Raw genomic sequence first — 24,575 nt, 5'->3', positions numbered from 1 at the left:
CCTCACACTGGTGGTGAAGAGGGACCTGACAACCCAAACACACATACAAAGCAATACAGCATTAATTACATTCATAACATTACATTCAGATGAAATTACATTTATGCTTTTGATGTGCATTGTGATTTTAAAGATCATCCTCATTTTTCTGCTCTTACCTGTATATAATCAATAACAGTCCCTCTTTTGATCTGTTTCTGCATTTTTCAGTGTAATATAATTTATACATCTCAAAGTCTGCTTTACTCGAATTTGTTCCTTATTACCAATGCAATATAGTCTTCAAAGCAACCTTAACAGATTTAATGTATAATTTCTACAATATCAATGTTGGTTATATGTAATTTTTCTTGTAGTGGATATGAAAGCTACACAGTTTTAGAAAATAAATAAATACACTGGATCCAGGTGGGGTATGGAAACTGAGGTATTGTAAGTCTGTTATATAATGAATTAATATAGATTATTGGAAGATGTGTGTGTGTGTGTTAAGTGCCGTCAAGTCACTTCCGACTCATGGCGACCCTATGAATTAATGTCCTCCAAAATGTCCTGTCTTTGACAGCCTTGTTCAGGTCTTGCAAATTGAGGGCTGTGGCTTCCTTTATTGAGTCCATCCATCTCTTGTTGGGTCTTCCTCTTTTCCTGCCGCCCTCAACGTTTCCTAGCGTGATGGTCTTTTTCAGTGACTCTTGTCTTCTCATAATGTGACCAAAATGTGATGGCCTCAATTTAGTCATTTTAGCTTCTAGGGTCAGTTCAGGCTTGATTTGATCTATAACCCACTGATTTGGTTTTTTTGGCCGTCCACGGTATCCATAACACTCTCCTCCAACACCACATTTCAAAGGAGGCTACTTTCTTCCTATCAGCTTTCTTCAATGTCTTAAGTAGAAAAGTAAATTCTCATCAGTAGCCAAACCTAAGCCTGAGTATGCATTCATGCATATTTCTCTCTTGCCTGTTGTCTTTGGCTCTCAGTCAAATATTAGATGGTAAACGTCTCCTGTTTATGTCCCTTCATAAAGTGCCACATACACTCACTGAGGATGTTACATTAATAGCAGTACAGTGGTGATAGTTCAACACTCATCTGCTGAAATGGCAGTTTGATTTATTTAAAACATTCATAAATATTAATAGTAGTGCTAAATATTTATTATTAAATAATAGTAATATTATACTGTTACTAAGTAATTAAATAATAGTAATAAATGTAGGAGTGGCACCCACAACTATTTAATCACCCCTCCCCCGCCCCACACACACACACACACACACACACACACACACACACACTCTAACTTTTCATCAAGTGTTCTAAATTGTTCTAAGTCACAAATACTTCAGGGAGAAAAGATGCATATAAATACCATAAATAAATACCTTGCACATGAGCATTCTTGTACTACTATTTGGGAAATGGCATTTGGATGTAGAGAAGGCACTAGTTCAGAAAAAAAAGCCAGTTCCCCCGCTGCTCAACCCACCCACAGGAGTCTGGGGGAAAATAGAACAGTGATATTTTGTTTCTTTTTTGGTGTCTGCTTGGTTTGTCCCTTTTAAACACCTGAGTACCTATCCGGGGTGGGGGTGTGGAGCCTCATGCTTTTGGAGAGTTCTAAATTAGATTGCAAATATTTTGCACAGATGTATTCTTGCATTGTTAGCTCATTGGTTGGGGGAGGGGAGATGAGTAGTTAGAGGAAAACATCTTTCTCTTTTGATTCTGCTACTAGAGCAGCAGCCACAGTTCTGTTGCTGTGTCTACCCCACAAAGTGGGGTGAAGACTCAGGGAGACATGGTTTGGGGCTTGTGAATGCCCCAGTGTCCCTAATGCCTAAGAAACTGCCAGAAGTGTACTAATCACAAGCAAACTTTGAAGGGGAAAATGTCTCTTCTCTGATCATTCTCCAGTATTTCTTGAAAGTTCTAGCTCCCATTTCAAATAAATCCTGGGGGAATTTGCTTAATTTGCTTTCTTTTCTGGCTATCCCCAGGGTACATACCTGTGAATTCGACAATGTCAACGAATTTGGTGAACAATCTCACAACATAAGCTTGTACTTGAATAAAATTAAAACTTCCCAGGTGGTGCAATTTGGCTCTCCAGAATACGCAGAGAAGATGCTAATCCTAAGTAGGATACTCAAGAAAATGTAAGTACTAAGTCCATTCTTAGACTTTCCTCCTTGCATTGTTCCTAGGGAAGCATGGTTCATGTGTGGTAGAATGCCTCGTTTCATTTTATTGTCTCAACTCAAAGCCATAGTAAAATGTAGAGGAAGGCATGGCATTGCCTAGGCAATGGTACGTGCTGTGTATATCACACATCACAACAACTTACCCCATGATTCTTCTGACCTTGTGTAAATGACAGCAACCAGCTGGCTGCCTAATGTGGATGGTGAATTTAGCATTGCCGACTCCCAGGTGGAGCCTGGAGACCTTCCAGAATTATAACTAGGGTTGTGCCCCCCCCCCAAAAAAAAATCAGTAAATTTTGGGTTTGGGTTTACTGGAACCAATTTTTTCCAGTCAACCTAGAAAAAGCCAAATGCCCATACCGTTAAAGGGGTATTCAGCTTTATTTCCAGGTTTATTTTGTAAATAAATGTTGCCTATTTTACCTGAATTATTTCCATAGTATTTTGCATATTTTAACAGAGGAGTTTGAATAGTTTGATTTTATTTTGTATATTTCTGTAAGACACCTTGAGGATCCTTCGGAGTAAAAACATGGGGATAGAAATTAAATTAATATTGTTGTGAAAAGATGTAAATCATGGACCAACAAATGCACATCACTGCTGACTAGATAATCCTGGAACAATTTTGTACCTAAAAATATGATTCTAGAAATTTAATGTCACCATAACATGTTATTGTTTCAGTCTAGTTATCCCCAATCATGCTAACATTAATATGGAGTTCTCGCACAGGTGTCCCTCTTCTAAAGTTTTCCGCTGTAAATGACTGTTTCCTATTTTCATGCTTGCTAGTCATGTTGCACTGTTTAATTTCCAAATGTTAATTAACCCACCCTCCAGTAATCGCAGCTGCCACCACTGCCGCAGCCAGCCAGCCTGTCTGTTGCCCGGGTGCCAACAGAGGATGATGCAGGATCCACCTGTCAGCACTTGGGCACATATGTTACCTCCATGCTGTGAGTTGGCTTCAAATGCCAGATTAAGGTGTTAACAGTGATTAGGTTGTAGTTTGAGATCGAGGTTTGGAGACTAGGCTGAAGTGTGGTTGTGAATTGAGGCACAAGCCATGCCAGGATTTATATTTCAGCTGTCCAAGTGAAGCCAGTTTGAGCTGACTACAGGGCAGTTAAGCAAAAAAGGTTAGTAGACCATTAACCTATTGTGGTATAGCTACACAGAACTTTCACACATTCCAGTACTTTCATTTTACAATTTTGTTTAGTCTGATAACACATGCACATATTGTTTAAGTATTTTCAACTCTACTGTCAGCAATTCAAAATACACCTCACCAGCAATGGCATGTGAAGGCGCAAGCTGTGAACTACATGGGGCCTTCTTGCATAGGCATAAACTACGGGGGGGGGGCTGAGGGGCTCGAGCCCCCCAAAAAACTTGGCCGGGGAGGCTGAGCCCCCCAGGCAACCAGTGCCCAAATGAGGGGCTCAGTTCCAAATGGTAGCTAAAGCATAGTCCTGTCCTACCTTCCTGTTGTATCATATTACAATTTCCATGATTCTTTGAGGCTTTGTTCCTGTTTGCTAGTAGGATGCTTGTGGGAGCAGCAGAAGGGGTAATAGGGGATTAGGAGAATATTTGATTTTACTGTAATTTTAAAAATGTAAATAAACAGTTTGCATTGTTAATTAAATGTTAAAGTTGTATTTCAGCTGTCCGAAGATAATGTGTTGAAGCCCCCCTAAATTTCTGGGGAGCCCCTCCCTAAATCCCCCATAGCCCTGCCTCCATAGATAGTGGCAATGGAGGCCCCTCCCTGTGATATCACTGCCTTCTCCCTGTGATGTCATAGCAATGCCTCTGGCCCAGCCCCAGCCCCCCCTGGGAAATTGGAAAGTCTACGCCCCTGCCTTCTTGTATATGTGTGATCATTTACATACATGTGACCTCGAGACTGAATAGCCTGGACTAGTCTGAGCTTGGAAACTTGGCAGGGTTTGCCCTGGTTGGTACTTGAATGGGAGAATACCGAGGAAGTCAGGGGTCGCTATGCAGAAGAAGGCAATGGCAAACTACCTCTGTTAGTCTCTTGCCTTAAAAACCCCATGAGGAGTCACCATAAGTCAGTTGTGACTTATCAGAATTTAATTATTTTTATTACTCTAAGAGACAAAATGCTTCCTTCCTCCCGTTTCACCCTTCCTAGAGATTAAGGAAAGGGGCTGAAATCAGGCATAAGCCTGAATTTTGATTTAAGCATTCTCATTTTAATTTTATTTCTCCTTTTTTGAAAAACTAATCCATAAGTCGTTTTCATACCAGTTTTTTTTCCTCATGTTAATTTTTCCCCATTACAATTAAATTAATTTCCAATGTTACTTTGGCATTGGTTGTGTACAAATAGAATATAAATGGATAAGTAGCATAAACGGAGTATAGTTGGCATAAAAATGGCCCAAAGAAGTAAAATAATCGTCGGTGAAAGTAATGAAAAAGAACTGACTCAGAACCCACGGCACTCGAAAAATATGAAAGGCAAAAAAATGAATGAAAATGGCCACAGCAAATCGTGTCTGGCTGAAATGAGATTAAGAAAGTGGTAATAGTGCTGGACTGTTGTTGCCACTCAAAGAAGTTAAGGAGGGCCTGCAGCTTGCTTTATATAGCTTGTCCATGCCACCCCCCCATCGGCTAACCTGAATGAATCTGTGTCAGTGATACCATCAAGGTCCCAGCCTTCCCTCTTTGTGTTGAATGTGAATCTGACCCCAGCACTTGGCAAGCAGGGACTGATGTTGTGTAGCCACGCTCTTATATTTTATTAAATGTGTAACAGAAGGATTCCCCCCCTTTTTGACTTTTTTTGCTGTCAAGTCACATCCGACTTATGGCGACCCCTGGTGGGGTTTTCAAGGCAAGAGGCGTTTGGAGGTGGTTTGCCATTGTCTGCTTCCTCATCACGCCCCTGATATTCGTTGGAGGTCTCCCATCCAAATGTTTGCCAGGGTCGACCCTGCTTAGTTTTTGCGATCTGATGAGATCAGGGCTTGACCCATTCAGAGAAAGAAAATTAAAAGGCTCTTGTGATTAAATCTAAAAAAATGCGGTGATGCAGAAATGTATTTATATTGGAAAAGTGTGTGGGCGGGGGGGGGGGCTTTGCCTTGAAGTGAATTAAAACTATTCAGAATCAAGTATATTTCAGATATTTTCTTCTGAGGGGAAATGAACTCATAAGTGGCTGGAAAAAAAATAAAATCTTGCTTGAGCTTTCAGCACACAATGTGCTGCGAATTCCCTTATCCATCTGCCAGAGAATTTCAGGCCCTCCGAGAGAAATGCCTGGAACATGATTTTTTCCCTGCTCCCACCAATTAAGAGCTTTTCCTCTGAGACTAGGGTGGAACTGAACATCACTATGTTTCTGTGGCGCAAAGATGCAAAGCCTCTTCACTGAAATGACTTCAAGGACTTGCTCCAAAGAACGCTGCAGTTTTAAATCTGAGACAAATTCTAACCTAGGTTGAAATATGAAAGGAATAAGGACCTCAGGAGAGGGATTTTTTGGCCGAAGGTAGTCATGGTCGCGATTGGGGATTTTAAAAAAATCAGATAACCTAGAAGGAGCAGGCTTTATATTATTGGGAATATTGAGTTGTGCAAGCCCATGAATAAAAATATTTCATGATTTTACTAAATGCCTGGAGAGAACAGCTTGCCAAGATCCCATTTAATTGTGAGGTAGTACAGCTGGGTTCTGTACTCACTGAAATGCATGGGAGGACGAGGGAAAGTTCTCTCTCATAGTGGAGAGAATTTAAATGTTACCAATTTTCATGTTAGCAGGGACAACTCTGGGTGACCCATATCCTTCTGCTAACCTCAACTGCGCTGGGGCAATTTTTAATAGTCACAAACTGCAAAAGGCCGTACAGCTTTTGTACCAGCACTAAATTGGGGACACACCTTGCATGGCCTCATCCCTGCTGTGGAAGAAACACAGTTCTTGGGGCTCTGACAGAAAACATTAAAAGGAAAGTAAGATGTTTCGAATCATAGAGTTGGAAGGGGCCATACAGGCCATCTAATCCCCTGCTCAATGAAAGATCAGGGTAAAACATCCCTGACAATTTATCATCCAGCTGCTGCTTAAAGACTGCCAGTGAAGGGGAGCTCACCACCTCCCTAGGCAGCCGATTCCACTGCTAAATTACTTTCTTTAAAAAAATGTCCTCCCTAATAGCCAGCTGGTACCTTTCAGTCTGTAATTTAAACCCATTATTGTGAGTCCTATCGTCTGCTGCCAACATGAACAGCTCCTTGCAAGCTTGGTGTAGTGGTTAAGAGCAGTGGTGGTTTGGAGCGGTGAAGTCTGATCTGGAGCACCGGGTTTGATTCCCCACTCCTCCACATGAGCAGCAGAGGCTAATCTGGTGAACTGGATTTGTTTCCCCACTCCTACACACGAAGCCAGCTGGGTGACCTTGGGCGAGTCACACTCTCTCAGTCTCACCTACCTCACAGGGTGTCTGTTGTGGGGAGGGGAAGGGAAGGCGATTGTAAGCCGGTTTGATTCTTCCTTAAGTGGTAGAGAAAGGCGGCATATAAAAACCAACTCTTCTTCTTCTTCTTCTTCTTCTTCTTTTTCTTCTTCTTCTTCTTCTTCTTCTTCTTCTTCTTCTTCTTCTTCTTCTTCTTCTTCTTCTTCTTCTAAATGACAGTCTTTCAAATACTTTTAAAAAGCAACCATGTCTCTCTGCAATCTCCTCTTCTCCAGACCTCCTTGGCCCCCCACAGCAAAAAGAATTCTAGGAGAACAAGGTCACTTTCTCCTAAGGTCCCCACCACCTTTAACTATCAACTCTTGCCTGTTGGTTAATATGAAGTTGAGTATGGCCTTATCCTCACCCAGATATTTTCCACTGGGCTGTCACTTGCCTCCTCCAGTATTTCCTGACAAGCAAACCCTCTCCTCACATACAGCACCACTCCACCTCCTTTCGATCCTTTTGGTTTTTCTTGAACAACTCATATCGATCCAGTACTACATTCCAGTCATGGGAACCATCCCACCAAGTGTCTGTAATGCCTACTAAATCATTTCCCTCTGTATGCATTAAAAGCTCAAGCTCTTCCTTTGTATTTTCCAAGCTTTGGACATCAGTACATAGGCACCTGAAACCTTGCACCTTTGGCTCCATTTGACCTGGCCTTCCCAGGTGGGTCTCTACTGTTTGCTCTCCTTCATTGAAGTTCCTATGTAGGTCATTTCCTTCCCCTTGTGGTGTCAGTTTAAAACCCTCCTGATGAATCTCCCCAAGTTCCTGCCAAACACATTCTTCCCCAACCTTGATAGATGAAGTCCATTGGATGCTAGTAGGCTGTCTTCCACAAAACCTAGCTCGTGGTTCCAGAATCCGAAATGTGCCTGCCAACACCATCAATGCATTGGTTCACTTCCATTGTCTTCTGTTCCCGTCACATTCCTCTTCTTTTGATGGGATGGAGCTAAAAGAATGGCACCCATGCCCCCATTCCCTTCAGCTGCCTCCTAAGAACTTAATTGCCAGTGTGATGGTGTTCATGGCCATGTCATTCATTCCCACGTGGACCATCACAAATGGGTTCTGATCTGTAGATGTGAACAGGTTTGGCATCCTGTCTGCAATATCTTTAATCTTTTCCCCTGACAAGCAACACACCTCTCAGGCTAGGGGATCAGGCCTGGACACATGACATTCCATATCCTGCAGCAGACAGTCACCAATGACCAACACTTTCCTTTTCCTTCCAATGCCATTTCTTCATGTCCCCAAGCCCTCCTCACTCTATCTTTCATGTCCTTGTGATTCTTCCTCTGTCACTGTTTCCATCTCAGTTGCCTCCGCAAGGGCCTGGAATCGATTCCTGAGCTCCCATGGCACTGAGTGCTGTCTTGCTTGACACCGTTGGGTTCATGCTGTAGTGCTCAGAGGAGGCTCATTGGAAAAGTCCCTTTGACCTGTCCTGCCATCCCTATGCAGGGCATCATGGCTCCTGTTAACAAAATCCTCCCCTTCCTTGATCTCATGAGGGGTTGCAATCCTTTCTTCCAGGCTCCAGACCTTCTCTTCTAAGAATACCTAGCTCACGAGCTAGCATTTACACATGCTTTACTTACTTTTATGATTGGGTTTTGAAATTTCAAACGCACCTCTCTTCAGAAATAAAATTTACTCAGGAGCCATGTACAGTAGGCAGGAGACTTTTATGAATAGGGATAGTCCAATTTTTTTCTTTTATCCTACATGTCCTCTGAAGAGCTCAGAGCATCCTCCACAGTCCCACAGTCCTCCATTTTACTTCATAATACCCCTGCGAGGTAGTTTAGGAGGGAGTGACTGAGTTTTATGGCTGAGAGGCAATTTGAACAGACCTCTTCCCAGTCCAAGACTAATACTGTAACTACTATAGCACACTGGGGGGGGGGACTATTAGGGTTCTCTGCTGTAGTGCATACTCCCCCACTTCTATCCCCAGCCTCTGAGCATTTTGTGGTGTCTCTTATTAGGTAGCTGACATGGCATCCAGCTGTTTCTCTGCTCCATGTCCAGGGCAGAACTGATGCAGAACAACTTTCTCCAAACTGAAGCAGTGGCTAGATTTCTCTTTTTTTTGTGATTCAGTAAGAACTGACTGCTAAAAGTGAGAATGATTCTGAATTCTTGTGCAAAGAACACAAATTATCCTTTTATGACATTCCAATGACTTTTGCTCTAGCCTTAGTAGGCAGAGAACTGACTTAAAAGAGAACCATCATTATTGCATGGTATGTCTTTAATTGGCAGGATGGGGAAAAAATGACATGCCACCCATAAAATACTTGTTAGGGAAAACATTCTTGTTTAATTCCTAAGAATTTATTCTGTAATCAAAAGGAGAGAGGTTTCAGGACAGTATAAAAAAGTGCTTTTCATATTCATCCCCACAACACTAACATTTTGTAGTCCATTATTCTGTAATGATAACAAGACCCTTTTGAATTGTTTTAAATTTAATTGGCCAAGTTATCAAGCCATGAAAATCATTCCCTTCATAGAGTGGGACAAGTGAGAGCTGTAACTCTCGTTCAGCCATTTGAAGCCAGCTGGAAGGGAAGATTAACTCCATTAGAATAATGACTTTCGCATTTAAAAACTTCCATGGACCTTGATTTTATTCTTTCTATTCACATCTGTCTGTCTCACAATCAAAAACCTGTACCTATAGTACTGGCCACAATCCAACATGGAGTTAGATGTTTGTAAGTTCCATTAAGAATACAACCTAAGAAGAATATAGCTAATTGAGAGCAAGGGTCTGCCTGCCTCATCTACCTCCCATTTTTCCAAAGCAACCAACCAGTTGTTGTTGAGAAGCCCACAAGCAAGGCATGATTCCAGTGAAACAACAGCTTGTGTACTATCATGGGTCCAATGTGGAGACTCAGTGGGGACTAGTCATTGGCTGAATGGAAGCAAGCAACCTCCTCCATCTTTTATGCATGGGGTCCCAATGAAAAAGAGAAGTGGCTACAGAAGGTGTGCACACACCACTAGGGTGCATTCTCCTAGACCAACTGTCCTTCCTGGATCCTTTCAACAGTGAGGCAGATTCTCCTTCTGCAGTTTACAGGATGAACTGTGGATGAATCGCGATGGTGAAGGGAAGACAGAGGCCTGTTCTGCAGGCTGCCCTCATCCCTGATTTTGTTTAGGGTTGAGCCACAAGCCTAAAGATAGGCTTTGCCGCTATCCACCCGTACCTCTCAGTTTCCCCTGCAGTAGGCCCAGTTTTTCTCTGATCTGCACAAATTCTGGCATTCAGGGGGCTGATCTTCCTTGCAATGTATGTCAGCACACACATCATTGATGTTGTCACGGGCAGCATCAGAAACCCAGCTCACTTTTTAAAAATTTTTGTGCATGCATTCTAACGATAGTACACACTATCGATAAAATAAGATAAAATCAGAGCACCCCACAAGAGAGATTTAAACTTCTTCTGAGAGAGGAAGGGAGGTAAGCTGGGAGAAAAGAAGGACATGTGAGCATTTTTTTGGGATCCACAATCTCCCCCAACTGTGGGAGAGGCATCGCTTGCACATCTTTAAAAGGCTAAATCAAAACAGTAATTTCTATACAAGGACGCTTGTTCAGGACTCATCAGCAAACCAATGTACCAACACTAATGCACTACATAACGGGGGAAAATGGAGTGCTAGCAATATTTATGTGTAGAGGGGAGGAGGGCAGCTCAGTGGGTAGAAAAGTGCTATGAGAGAGGCATCATTTAGTTCATTCAGTCTCAAAGTTACAAGGGTGCTTGGCTTCATGACAGATCACCAAACTAATGAACTAACATTAGTACATTGTATAGAAAATAAAAAAAAAATACCATAAGAAATGAAGAAGGGAAGTGGACAGGGGGAGGAAATATGGGATAGAGGGGGCATGGGTAAGCAAGCTGGATACCATGGGGTTGTGCATTTGCACAACAAATTAGGGAAAAGCTTTTTGTACGTAGAGTCAAACCGATTAGGTCTCACTTTAAAAGGAAAGCTCGCTGTATACCTGCTTGGGGAAGAAACAGGGAAATCACGAATAAAGCCCGAACCAACTTTGGGATGGAGCCAAAACCATGTAGAACCTTCAAAATGTCACTATCTTATACAACAATAAATCCATCAAAAATAGGACATGCATAACAGCCCAGTGATTTGCTACAGCCCACACTTCCCTAGCTGATCTTCTTATCTGCTGGCTTAATACATCAGAGATTAATTTATGTTGAAACAGGAACCATCCTTTTCCAGCTCAAATTAAGGGGGGTGTCCACCTCTCCCCTATTGGACCCAGAGTAAATGGAATAGACATACAATTCAAATGTACATCTGAGTGCAAATGCTGTCTGTCCACACTGCATTATGTATAATAAAATGGATCTTTGGCTGCCAACCTGAAGTTTCATTCTGTTGAAAGCAGTTGTGTATGGGTAGACTATCCACACTGAGATATGCATTTAGAAGATCAGCACTATACAACTCATAAGAGTTTGATTTTTTCTCTGATAGTAATACTAACAACAACAACAACAAACTTTGACGAAGGAAATGTGTATATGGATTCATCAGTGAAGTGGCTAAAAGCAGGCCAACATGAAGCAGAAAGGAAAAAGTTTTGTCGCTGTTATTCAAGACTATGAAATTGCTGTCAATATTGAAATAAATAACAGAGACCACCAACACAGACAGAAATTGCAAAGATAAATCACAAACAATTGTACATACAATAGCTGGCTGTCCTGGCATATCCAATATGCAGTATACTGCCAGACACAAGTTGCAAAAATCCTTCACTAACAATTGGGGGAGGGTATGCAGTTCACACCAGTCGTTCCAGACTCCTCTCCCACATTACTTGAAATGTAAGACTTAGCTAGTTCTTGAGAATAATGCTTACACCTTGTACTGAGATAAAGCATTATAACAGGTAAAACAATATATTACAATAGCTGAGACATAATCTTGGTGAACAAAGAAGTGTTCTTTGTGAGATAAAGAAAGAAAAGTGCTACTATAATAGATGTTACAGTGTCTCTAACATGCAACATTGGAGGGGGAAAAACAAATGAAAAAGAATAGATCATAAATACCAAAACTTAACCTTGCCTGATTAATTTTGCCTGATTCGGTTATTTTTTTTGTTTGGGAGCAGCCGAACCAAAAAAAAAAGATGGGAAACCGCCAAATCTGAATCAGGGTGATTCGGCGATTCGGCAGATTCGGCAGTTTCCCGCATTCCTAAAAAGAAAGAAAAAGCTCCTCCTCCTTCCGCCCCAGCCACCACCACCCGCCACTCTCCTGGGCGCTTGGGAGCATGGGTCCTTTTAAAGACCCACCCGCTCGCCTCCCCGGGACTCCCAAGGCAGTGGCTCTTTAAAAAGATCCGCGCTTCCAGGCTTGGGAGCGGGGATGTTTTTAAAGACCCACCCGCCGGCCTCCCCGGGACTCCCAAGGACACTTTTTGCATTGGTTTTAATGGAGAAGGGGGTTGTCCCCTTCCAGGCCCCATAACTCCGAACTCCCTGACCCAATCCTCACCAAACTTGGGGGTTCTTGCAAGGAGGGTCCACTCAAGCCACCCTGAAAGTTTGGGACCTCTACCTCAAAAAATGCCCCCCCCCAGAGCTGTGGGAATAAACAAGTCATCTTGTTTGTGGCTTCCTAGAGGCACCTAGTTGGCCACTGTGTGAGCAGACTGCTGGACTTGATGGGCCTTGGTCTGATCTAGCAGGGCCTTTTTTATGTTCTCCCATTGGTTTTCTATTGGAGGCAAGACTTCCTCTACTTTTCACACCTAGCGTGTGAAAATAGGTCAGTCTAATTAACCTCCCTTCTTTCTTCCCCAGATTAGATTGCATTGAGGGTTTTTTTTTTTTTTTGCATTTGGGAGTTTTTTTGAACAGCTCCTGTGGGGTAAGGGGGTTAATTTGGGTAAGGGGGTCCGGAGTTATGGGGTCTGGAAGGGGGGCCCCTTCAGACCCCATAACACGGAACCCCCTGACCCAATCTGCACCAAACGTGGGAGTTCTTGTGAGGAGGGTCCCTCCAAGCTACCCTGAAAGTTTGGGACCTCTACCTGCAAAAATGCCCCCCCCAGGAGCTGTTAAAAAAAACTCCCAAATGCAAAAAAAAAAAAAAAAAACAACCCTCAATGCAATCCAATCTGGGGAAGAAAGAAGGGAGGTTAATTAGACTGACCTACTTTCACACACTAGATGTGAAAAGTAGAGGAAATCTTGCCTCCCATAGAAAACCAATGGGAGGTTTTTCCCCACGGCTCTGGGGGGGGCTTTTTTGGAGGTAAAGGTCCCAAACTTTCAGGGTGGCTTGAACGGACCCTCCTTGCAAGAACCCCCGGGTTTGGTGAGGATTGGGTCAGGGGGTCCGGAGTTATGGGGTCTGGAAGGGGCAACCCCCCTTCTTCATTAAAACCAATGCAAAAAGTTTATTCTTCCTTATGCCTCCTTTATTCCCTGTTTGAGCCAGGATTCAGCAAGATCAAACACATGCGTTTTCGCCAAACTGCGTTCCATCCTGGCCGAATCCTGGCTGAAACAGGGAATAAAGGAGGCTAAAGCGACCATGCGTTTTTTCCCATTGTGTACTACAGGGCCAGTATGTTTGTGTGTGAGCATCTTTATTTGTAGATTTACCAAATAAAAAAAGCTACTCTGAGGGTATTGGCTCAGGAGACTGAACCATTGTGCACTGATGAACTCTGACGCTGTGGGGGTACAACTCCATTTTTAAAGTCACCAAGTAGAGTGCTCATGGCACTCTACTGCATCCCAGTGGAGATCACACAGTCCTTATCTCGAGTGTTTGTATCACACCTTATCATGCAAACATTTGTCAATATTCTGCCAAATGGTTCAGTCAATCAATCAATCAATCAATCAGTCAGTCAATCTTGATTAAAACAGTCATAGACCAGCACAGCTACCAAATGGTTCATTAACTAGGGATTTCCCCCTACCCTCTGAGGAGAATATGAATATCAAGTTAATTTTATTTCAATTGACTGCCGTGTGTCTTCCCACACTACAGATACTCATAGAGATTCTGGATCCATGATGCCTTCCTCTATGCTATGAATTCTTCAGTTTTTCCATGAGAGAAACATGATCTCTTGGTTCATACTTGCTGTTAGTAACTTCTGTTATCCAATCCTTTGGTTGTTTATTATATAAAATATTTGTGTGTCATATGCATTTTATAAATACACATTTTCGTTTTTGTTTTCCTTGAACATTAATGTTTCATTCTTATGGTATACTGGATCCGCTTCTCAGCTCTATATTAGGTTTTATGTATATTCCATTTTATTTCTTTTCCCTAGCTCTCTTGCAAATGAGGTGTGAACTTTGCTCTATCCTTAGGTGGTACCGTTTCATTTTCTTCCTATTGATCTGAGCTATCTTTTCTCAATTGCTTTCGAACACAATAGTATTTCATTATGTGTAAAGAACCCATTTCCATCGTCATTTTCATATCCTTTGTGAAAGGCAGATTTTCATTATTCAGCCAATGCAATCTTTCTATTCAGCTTGTCATACACTTCTGATGATAATTCTACATGAAAAGAAATTTAAAAGCCATGTTGATAATTATAAAATACCACAATGTTTCTTGCCCAATTTCTTCAGTTTATAGCACTGCACATCATGCTTCAATCATTTCAATGCTTGAGGTACCTTGGTGGCACCTCACCTTTTGAATGCCCTCTCCCTTGAGGCTTTCCTGGTGTCCACTTTACTTTGTTTTAGGTGCCAGGTTAAAACACAGCTTTTGACCCAGGCTTTTAATTAGGGGTTTTATTTTATCAGCTTTTAAAGAGTCTGCTCTGTTTCATGGACAGGTTTTCCGCTGCTTATGTCTAATTACTTGTTTTTAAATGGCTTGTTTTTTATACTGTGATTTTTGTTTATAAGCCACTTCAAGCAGAACTCTGAAGCGGTGGCCTAGAAATATTCTAAATAAATAAATTCATGTGGTGTGAACTGAATAGGGGAGATGCACAGATGTCTATTTTATATGTAATATCAGAAGAGTTATATGAAACCCTCTTCCAGATCTTATTTTGTGTCTTCAAAAATGTCAACAATCTTTATTTCTTTTAGCCAAGGGCCTTTACATTTAGAAATGTCTAATGAATAGTACACTTCTAAAAGCATGATCATGTCTTCTTGGTAAGAATTAGGACTGTACATTCGGTAAAACCCGAACCAAAAAAATGCTGGAAAAAAGCCATTTCGGTAAATTTCAGGTTTGAGTTTACTGAGTCCCTAAAGCTGAGTCCCGAAAAAGCCGGATAAATATCTGGCTTTTTTGGTATTGGCTTTCCACGGCTCCTGGAGGGCATTTTTGCAGGTAGAGCCCCAAATTTGCAGCGTGTCTGCAAGGGACTCTCCTTGCAAGTACCCCCAAGTTTAGTGGAGATTGGGCCAGGGGGTCCGATTTTATGGGGTCTGGAAGAGGTTTCCCCCATCTGATTATTTAAATGGCCCATTGTTTAAAGCGGAGGGTTTCCTGGCTCCTCCATTGAAAAATTCAAGTGGCATTCACAACAGAGATTCTGCCTGCAGCACTTCAGTGTTGCTTAACTTTTCCATAAAATCAGACTCCCTGACCCAATCTTCACCAAACTTAGGGGTTCTTGCAAGGAGAGTCCCTTACAGACACACTGCAAATTTGGGGTTTCTACCTGCAAAAATGCCTTCCAGGAGCTGCAGAAAGCCCCATAGGCTTTATTGGACCCGAATTTTTTCTGGAAAACCAGAAAAAGCTGAATTTTTATATTTATGGGAATTTGGCTTATTTGGCTTATTTCAGGTTTATTTGGCTTATTTCAGGTTTACCGAAAAAATTGGGTACAATAAACCCAAACCCAAAATTTACTGAGGTTTTTTTTTTTTTTTTGCACAGCCCTAGTAAGAATGTAAGCCAGTTTCTGTTCATTTCATTTGTAACAAGATGCAAGCTTTTTATAAACAGTTGATTGTCACCTGCCAAAGTACAGTTTTGGCACTGTGACAACATTTCTGCATTACCTATCAGGAGAGGCCCTTGTAATGACACACTTATGCAAATATATACTACTAAAAAACAAATTTTGTTAGTCAAATGTAGTTCCAGAATCAAATTAACATTTTAACCATCTTTTCACAGGCTCATGAATAACAAACAGTTTTAATCATGCAGCAAGTTGAAATTCATAACTACTGTTCTAATTAGTGAACATGTTTTGTTAATGCGGCTTGGTGTCTTAGGTGTCTCAGAAAAATCAAAGCAAATCTGTTTGATCAGAATCCTTTTTCTTGTTTGCTTTTCTCTATGGGATGTATGCTTTAGTCAGTTGTCAATTTGGAGTCACTACTGTGCAAAACTTGAAATCGCGGTGTCAATATTATTTTCTCAGAAGTCACTCCAGCTTGTCTAGGGTAAGAGAAACAAAAGGAATGCCAGTTCTTTAGCATTACCAGCGTCGGCAGGAAATGGGCCAGCACATATCGTCAGAGGCAATGTTTCTCAAACCATTGATAGCTGAAGACAGATATATATAGCTTCAGCACTGAGCCCAGGGTGAATGTGATGTACCATTACTCACTACCATTTAGATAAATGAAAAACCATCATGTCTGAATTGGTCTCAAGCGTAACCTGTTCTTCTGGTTTCCAATGGATGCTAGATTTACAGAGTATCGCATGGCCAGGACTTGTGTCATTCATAAGGCTACATTTTTCAAAGAAGGGCTGTTCATAGTGATAACTGGCTGGCTTTTGGTCAGTCAAAAAAGCTACTTCCATCCATAGCCCCTAGCACTTTTTAAAAGCAGCATAAAAATACATTTTTTAAAAGTTTGATCAGATAAACATGTCAAGCACTTAAAGAGAAAACAAAAGTAGAGACTTGCCTGAAGCATGGGGGTGAGGGGAGAGGGAATGCAGAATTGCATCAACAGATCACGTATGCCAAACCTGGGGAAGAAAGGGCAGAGCTCACTACAGAGTAAAAAAACAACATATCTGCTCCTATTCACAAGTATGTTATTTTTTTCACCCTAAGGTACCCTTCATTTTTTACCCTTGAGAAAACTTACTTCTACATAGGGTTCCAAACTACCCAGTGACAGTGGGCAATTGCCTGCCAATTCACTGGGCTTCCCACCACCTCTCAACTGATTGGCAGGCAGAAGCAGGCCCAGAGGAAGTGGGGCTGTGATGAGCATTCCTGCTGTGATGACATCACTTCTGCAGCGATGTGGAAGTGCCGGATCACGCCGGGAATGCTGTAGCACTCCCCCCCACCCCAAAAACTCCATAGAGTTTTTGGGAAAGAATGCTAGAGTATCCCCAGCATGATCTGGTGCTTCCACATTGCCACGCAAGAGATGTCATCGTGCCAGGGGTGCTCATAGCCACCCCAGTCCCGCCCCCGTGGAGCTCCTGCCAGATGCCAGGATGGACTTGGGAACCCTACTTCTACACCATGGTACTTCTACTTCTACTCCTTGTCCTCAGTGGAGCCAATGCTGTATTTCTCAGCATGAGACACTGGACTGAATAGGGACTCGTGCAGAAATGCAAGGTGGATAAGGCTGTAGGTTAAGGAGCAGCTGAGCAATCCACTTGAACCCAATGCAGAGATATGGCAGCATTACCCACACCCCAATAGGATCTAATTAGAAGGCAGCAAAGCTAGAACTTTGAACCATGTAGAGATGTAGCGAGCAACTTGTTATGTGGGTGGTGACTTTGGTTGCCAAGGAATCTTGAATTATTTAATTAACTGTAGCGCAATAACAGTTTTTGTGTAATTAGTGCACCTTGGCACAAAAGCTGGGAATTTCAAAATTCAGGTATTTTTATTTGCTTTGAAATGTACACTTAGGAAGATGTAAATGTAAACTCATAGTCTCTACATTGAAAGTTATCCCACCTTTCTGTTCAAGCCTATTGTTATAATGAACAACATGTGTCTGCTGAGTAACTGACACTATAGAAAAATATCGTATGAAAATCTTTATATTGGAATGCAAATATAACGTGGATTATTCAAAAAATCTGTGTGTGTAGGAACAGGTAGTAATCTGGTCTTCTGTGCACGAGTCTTTCAAAGGCCATGCAGGTTGTGTATTGCTTCATGCCCAAAGTACTGCCCATCCTTCTATATTCCAGATAGGGTTGCAAGGGCCAGGCAGGCAACCAGCTGGAGACTGAGGTGGGCAAGGACATGGTGTGATGTCACTTCCAGGAACAACATGGAAGAGTTATTGTGCTTCTCTAGGAATTGCTGAAATCTGTATGGCTTTAGAGGAGCATGCCTACTATATTAGGTGCTGCAGAACACAAGTAGGATAATGCTGCTGCAGTCGTTTTGTTTGTGGGCTTCCTAGAGGCACCTGGTTGGCCACTGCGTGAACAGACTGCTGGACTTGATGGGCCTTAGTCTGATCCAGTATGGCCTTTCATGTTCTTATGTACCATAGATTCTCCGGCAATACCTAGAGAGCTGTGATGTCACTTCCCGGTTTTTCTGAAAATGGCATCACATCATTGGCCTGATGGTCATTTTTGTTTTTGTTTTTCTCCTGCTGCTTATCTGAGCAGCAACTGGAAATGAAAGGCGGGGGCATGTGATGCCCCCCCATCCTAATTCTGGACCATCAGTTGTCACAGAAACTGCTTCGTCTTTCATAGGGACCAAAACCAAAGCCGATCATTAGAAGAAACAGGGCCCATTCAGTCATGGCACCCCAACTATGGAAGGCCCTTTCTCCAGGTACTTGCCCAGTAGTGGACTTGGCTGGTTTCTAGCATCAGGGAACAATCTTTGTGTTCACTCATGCTTTCGGCTGAATGGTTCGATCATGTACTTATTGTTTACTTCTGATTTTACTGCTGTATTTGATTGGTTAGTTAACTGATATGTTACTTTGTTGAAATGTTTTCCTGTTCTGATTATATTAAAGCTGGTTACATCATTTAATTTTTATTGTATGGTTTGGGAGTCTAACTGCTCTTAAGGAGCTTTTAATTGCTTTTAGTATGGTTGTGTTGCTTTAGATTTTTTTTTTGTGGTTTTTGATGGATTCTTAACATTTACTGTATTTATATTTTATCATATATTATACTGTGAATAAGGTTGCCAGCCTCCAGGTGGGGCCTGGAATTACAACTGACTTCCAGACCACAGAGATCGGTTCCCCTGGAGAAAATGGCTGCTTTGGAGGTTGGACTCTATGGCATGCTAACCTGCTGAGATCCTTCCCCTCCATAAACCCTACCTTTCCAAGATGCCACTCCCAAATTTCCAGGAATTTCCCAAGCCTGATTTGGCATCTCTACATGTGAAGGCATTGGTCTTTAGGTTAAGGAAATAATGATTTCTTGCATTTGTATAGAATATAGGACGGCTTTGCACACAGTACACAACACAGCATTTTGTTTTTCTACCATCAGGATGCTTTTTAAATTTTTGCTCAGTCAAGGGCACACTCAAATTCACATCTTTCTGATTAGCCAAAGAACTCAATATAGTAACCTTATATTTATCATCCTAGAATTGTCATTAGTGCTTTGATGGAGATCTGAAATAAGTCACAATGGCAGAGAGCTATTATTAAGGATTAATGTGATCCTTGAGATGGCACATGCTGATGATGAAACATGAGGTGCTGAAGAAGGGACACATGCTGGTGTCTCCTTTTAAAGTGTGGACGAAGAAGTGCCTCTTCCTTGTAGTCCTAGATAATTCTCTATTCTTGCTATGTGAGGTAGCATAAACTTTTTCTATGGCATAATGTTCCCCGTGGCTCATTTGGCATGGGGCGAAAATGCATGGATCGCTTTATCCTCCTTTAATCCCTGTTTTAGCCAGGATCGAACGCACATTAGGCAAAACGCATGCGTTCGATCCAGGCTGAATACTGGCTGAAACAGGGATTAAAGGAGGATAAAGCGACCATGCGTTTTCGCCCATTGTTAACATTGTTGATTTTTATATGTAGATGTATTTAAAACATATATGAATGTAAGGCTGAAATCCTGAACCCAGTTGTTGCATATTAATATTGTGGGACTCACCAGTATGCAGCTGAGCTAAAGACGTTCACTGCATACTGCCATGTATTTGAGGAAGGGAGTTTTTTTGGAATATTGTCGAAGGCTTTCACGGTCAGAGTTCATTGGTTCTTGTAGGTTATCCGGGCTGTGTAACCGTGGTCTTGGAATTTTCTTTCCTGACGTTTCGCCAGCAACTGTGGCAGGCATCTTCAGAGTAGTAACACTGAAGAGAGACACTGTCCTTCAGTGTTACTACTCTGAAGATGCCTGCCACAGTTGCTGGCGAAACGTCAGGAAAGAAAATTCCAAGACCACGGTTACACAGCCCGGATAACCTACAAGGAGTTTTTTTTGGCTCTAGAAAGCTTATATCCTGAAAATCTTGTTGGTCTCTAAGGTGATACTGGACTCAAGTCTAGCTGTTCTATTGCAGACCCTCTGAAACTGTGTACCTCGTGTTTCAAAACTCCTTTCTTGTTTCTCCTGGTGGGTCTGGAGCAAAAGCTCAGTTAAGGCCACAATTCAACAATACTCAGGCATGATATCTGAATACAAACTGCATAAATCTTGTACTGGGGTGGAGTATGCATACAATATATATATATATATATGCTGCATATTACTTGAAAATATATGTAAATATGAAACTGATTCTTTCTCAGTGCAAATCAAGTGGACCCTTGATCAGATGTTGTTGAGGGAAGTTGTTAGTTTTGATTTGTCCAGTTATGGTGAGCAATTACCTGCCAATTAATTGGGCTGCCCATGACCCTTAGCTGGTCGGTGGGTGGAAGCAGGCCTGCTGAAGGTGGGGAATCGATCCGTTCATGGTGTTTGCACAGTGCGATGATGTCACTTCTGGGTTTACCCCGGAAGCATCGGCATCATGATGGGGATGCTCTAGCATTCTCCCCCTGAAACTGTATGGTTTCCCTAGGGTTTTTTGAGGTCAGTGCTAGAGCGTGCCATGCAATGCCGGCGCTTCTGGGATAAAACCAGAAGTGACATCATTGTGCCACAAGTGCAGATTGCCACCCCCAGCCCCCCCTTCAAGAAGTTTCCGCCAGTGGCGAGGGGGGGCCTGGCAGTCCTACTCTGGCATCAGGGCAGGATATGCTCTTCACAGCTACATGCTTCCAGTTCTAAACCTTTGCCACTGTTTTCCCATTTACTGAGGAAAATACTGCTGATACGGCTGCTATTTATTAATTCACAGACAATAAAATGAAATGTACATAATGTTATCTGTAAGCAGTTGGGCTCTAAGAAACATACATTAACATCTGCTGATCAATCTTGCTCCGTTAAGCAGGCCTCTCTTTGCCGCTGGCTACTTACACTGTAACTGTGTGTTGCTTTGTCATTTGAGGGTTGAAAGTGACTGACTTATACATTTCAGTTCTTGTACACACAAGAATGATGAAAGCAAAAATCTTTCACAGGAGTGTTTTGAAAGTAACAAATGCTGTATAGTGTATATTACCAAGATGTGCATAGAAGACACTTTCATATTTACATAATTCTAACAAATATTAAAATTAAAAAAATATTGTCCAGTACACAGTCCTTTTTCAACCATCAGATGTGTATGATTTGATTAATGGTAGTGTGAAAAGAAAACCATTATTTTGCTTATTGGGAATACCACCAAAAAATATCAATGATGAAGACAGAATTGTCTGCCAGTATAGCTTTGCTGCTGCAAGAATTGTGATAGCTAAAGTTTGGAAGCAAGTAAATAAACCTTCAATTAATATCTGGAGAGAGAAGATATGGATATATATGAGGATGGCCAAATTAACAGATTTCCTACATGGGAAAGATATGGAAAAGTTTAAACAAACTTGGTCAAAGGCCGCCTCATATTGGGATAAGATGGCAAAAATGGATTTTATGGTTATAATTAACGAGTTGTAGAAATTAGAGTAATTTTATACCTTTGTATTTTTAATAGCAAAATCTGATTAGACACCTGCTGCGGAAGTCGGGTGAAGGGTCACTGTTAATGGTGGGTGGTGGGGGAAGGGGTATCTTTTTCTTTTTTTTTGAATATAAGAACTTTGATATTTGAGATTGTAATAAGTGAGATATATGGATACTCCTCCAAGTTTGTATTATGTATTTTGTAATTTTTGTTACTTATTTTTTTTGTTATTGTTGTTACATGTATCGTTTTTTTTTGATATTTTTTTATTGTTAAAAAAATCTTAATAAAAATTTATATAAAAAAAAACACATCAGATGTGTATGAGGACTGCTCAATCCTTTACAAGTGACTTAATTCTGCAATGACTTAAGTGGCTTTTGCAAGCTACAGCTCACTCTGGAAGCAGCTAGAGAGGAGGAACCTACCACGTCTGTTTTTCCACTGAACAGATACCACAGAACTGGCACCACATAATCGACCATGTGCACTTGGTTGCAGATCTCTAAATATGACAAAACTACTATTGGATTAATCTGTGGAAAGTTGGTTTCTAGAATGGGTAGGGTTGCCAGGTGCCCGGTGGTGGTGGGCAAACCCCCAGTAATTTGCCCCTCTGCCCGCTGACCACCTGAGGGCAAACGTGCACACAGGCGTGCCGACACACCCATGTGGCACTTGCAGTTTGCAACCGGAAGTGCCGCCTCACAAGGAGCCTTATGCCACTCAAACTCTTAGTTTGAGTGGTAAAGGGTCGCTTGCGATGCGGCACTTTCAGGTGTAAATGCATTGGAAGGGGCCTTTTGCCACTTGAGCGCTGCTCTCCTGCTCCAAAAGCTCCTGCCGGGGGAGAAGGGGGACCTGGCAGCCCTAAGAATGGGCCTGTAATATGCAAAAGGCATTATGCTTTATGGAGCCATACCATTGCTAGTAGGTCCCCAGACCAAATTTTAATACATAGGTTATGGTTGTTTGTGAAGCTACTACTAGGATGCATGTATTTGTGTATACCTTCAAGTGAGCTATTGAGAACCAGCTTCTGTTACTCATTTAAGTAGGGTTGCCATCACCCCCCAGGTAAGGCCTGGAGATCTCCTGCTATTATAATTGGTCTCCTGGTGACAAAGATCAATTCCCTGGGAGAAAATGGCTGCTTTGGAGGGAGGGCTGCTTTTATACCCTGCTGAGGTTGCTTCCCTTCCCAAACCCCACCCTCCCCAGGTTCCACCCCCCCCCAAATCTCCAGGTATTTCCCCAACCAGAGTTGGCAACCCTACACTTAAGGCCTGCATGGGAGGAGCTTAACTTAGGCTCTTTTCCCCTGGGGGATGATTGTGATCTCATAGTATCTCCATCTGCAAGTGTTCTCTCCTGGTTGGAAGCAATGAAGAGACCTGTCGTTGAAGCTACCAGAGTCTCTTGTGTGCTAGCTATAGAACAAGACCGAAGAGTGATCTGAAGCAGGACAGATAAGCAGGATAAAGTTCAATGCAGAGTGAGATTCAGGTTTAATGAGAGGATAGCTGGAGCTTCCTACTGTCCCTTTAGTGGTCTCACCAGTAGCAATTGGAAGCTGGAAGCAGGGGGTGTGTCAGCTAAAACTTGACCCAGACCAGATGGAGGTAGGGTTGCCAGGTGGCTTGGAATGGCAGGCAATTACCCGTCAATCCATCTGCTGGCTGACAGCAAGAATCACATGCACTCGTGGCCGCGAGCAATGCGATCCCATCACTTCCGGTTTACTTCTGGAAAGCTGCACTGTAACAAGACAATTTACTACTTATATTGGGGTTTGAGTGGTAAATCATTCCATTGTGCTGCGGTGCTTCCAGAAGTAAACCGGAAGTGATGGGATCGCGTTGCTCTCTGCGGCGCAGGTGTGATCCCCGCCCTCAAAATCTCCCGCCGGAGGAGAGGGGGGACCTGACAATCCTAGATAGAGGGTTAGCTGCTTCCTTCCTTTTCTCCCTCTGATGTCCCTTACCGATGATACACAGTTTCACCACATGTGAGAAAAAGTTTCATGATCCCTTTTAGTTCATCCTACCCTGCAACCGGTATTTCCATACACTTCTTGCAATGTAGTACGGCATTTCAAAAATGTTTTCCTTGGAACCATTATGCAACCAGTGCCTAAAATTAGTTTTATACTTATGTGAAAAAAATTAAAGAATTTTATGGGATTCGACCTTGTTAAAAAAAATACTGATGACTGCTGTCTGCTGCCTTGCTATAGCTTTGTCATAAACTGTTGTTCACTTCTTCACTAGATGTCAGTAGAGCACACACACATGGGATGATGCACGGCACGATGACTGATGAGACAGTTTCAATTCAGATCCCAGTTTCAGCGTAGAAATTCTCAGGATAAACAGATTGTCACATTTAGCACAGTCTGCAGCAGAAACTCCCCACTAGCTTTCTGACTTACGTTCTGGGTTCCAAATATTCATTGAAATTAAATATGTTTGAATTTGGCTACAAATAAGACAGCATCACTTTCATAATTGTTAATGAGATAAACATAGAATGCATACCTCAACATGTCACACACCATACGATAAATTTCACGAGCCCTGTTCATTCGCTGAAAGCGCATTAACTCTATGAGTAGAAGAGGTGGGATCAGGCACACTGATCCCGACACAAGAAATTTGTGTGTACAGACATATGTATGCAGGGATCATAAGAACATAAGAAAAGCCATGTTGGATCAGACCAAGGCCCACCAATAGGGTTGCCAACCTCCAGGTAGTAGCTGGAGATCTCCTGCTAATACAACTGATCTCCAGCTGATAGAGATCAGTTCACTTGGAGAATATGGCCATTTTGACA

General features: G+C 42.1%; 1 protein-coding gene across 1 annotated transcript in view; it reads left to right on the top strand.

The window, feature by feature from the left end:
• CNBD1 (cyclic nucleotide binding domain containing 1) overlaps nucleotides 1-24,575 on the top strand; it is a 198,052-nt gene that overhangs the window by 18,642 nt on the left and 154,835 nt on the right. The window contains exon 3 of the mRNA XM_056854894.1: nucleotides 2,002-2,160. Within this exon, the coding sequence (XP_056710872.1) occupies nucleotides 2,002-2,160 (159 nt within the window). The remainder of the gene's footprint in view (nucleotides 1-2,001; nucleotides 2,161-24,575) is intronic.

Source organism: Euleptes europaea, chromosome 8, assembly GCF_029931775.1.
Source record: "Euleptes europaea isolate rEulEur1 chromosome 8, rEulEur1.hap1, whole genome shotgun sequence".
NCBI lineage: Eukaryota > Metazoa > Chordata > Lepidosauria > Squamata > Sphaerodactylidae > Euleptes > Euleptes europaea.
This window is presented reverse-complemented; position numbering and strand designations above follow the sequence as displayed.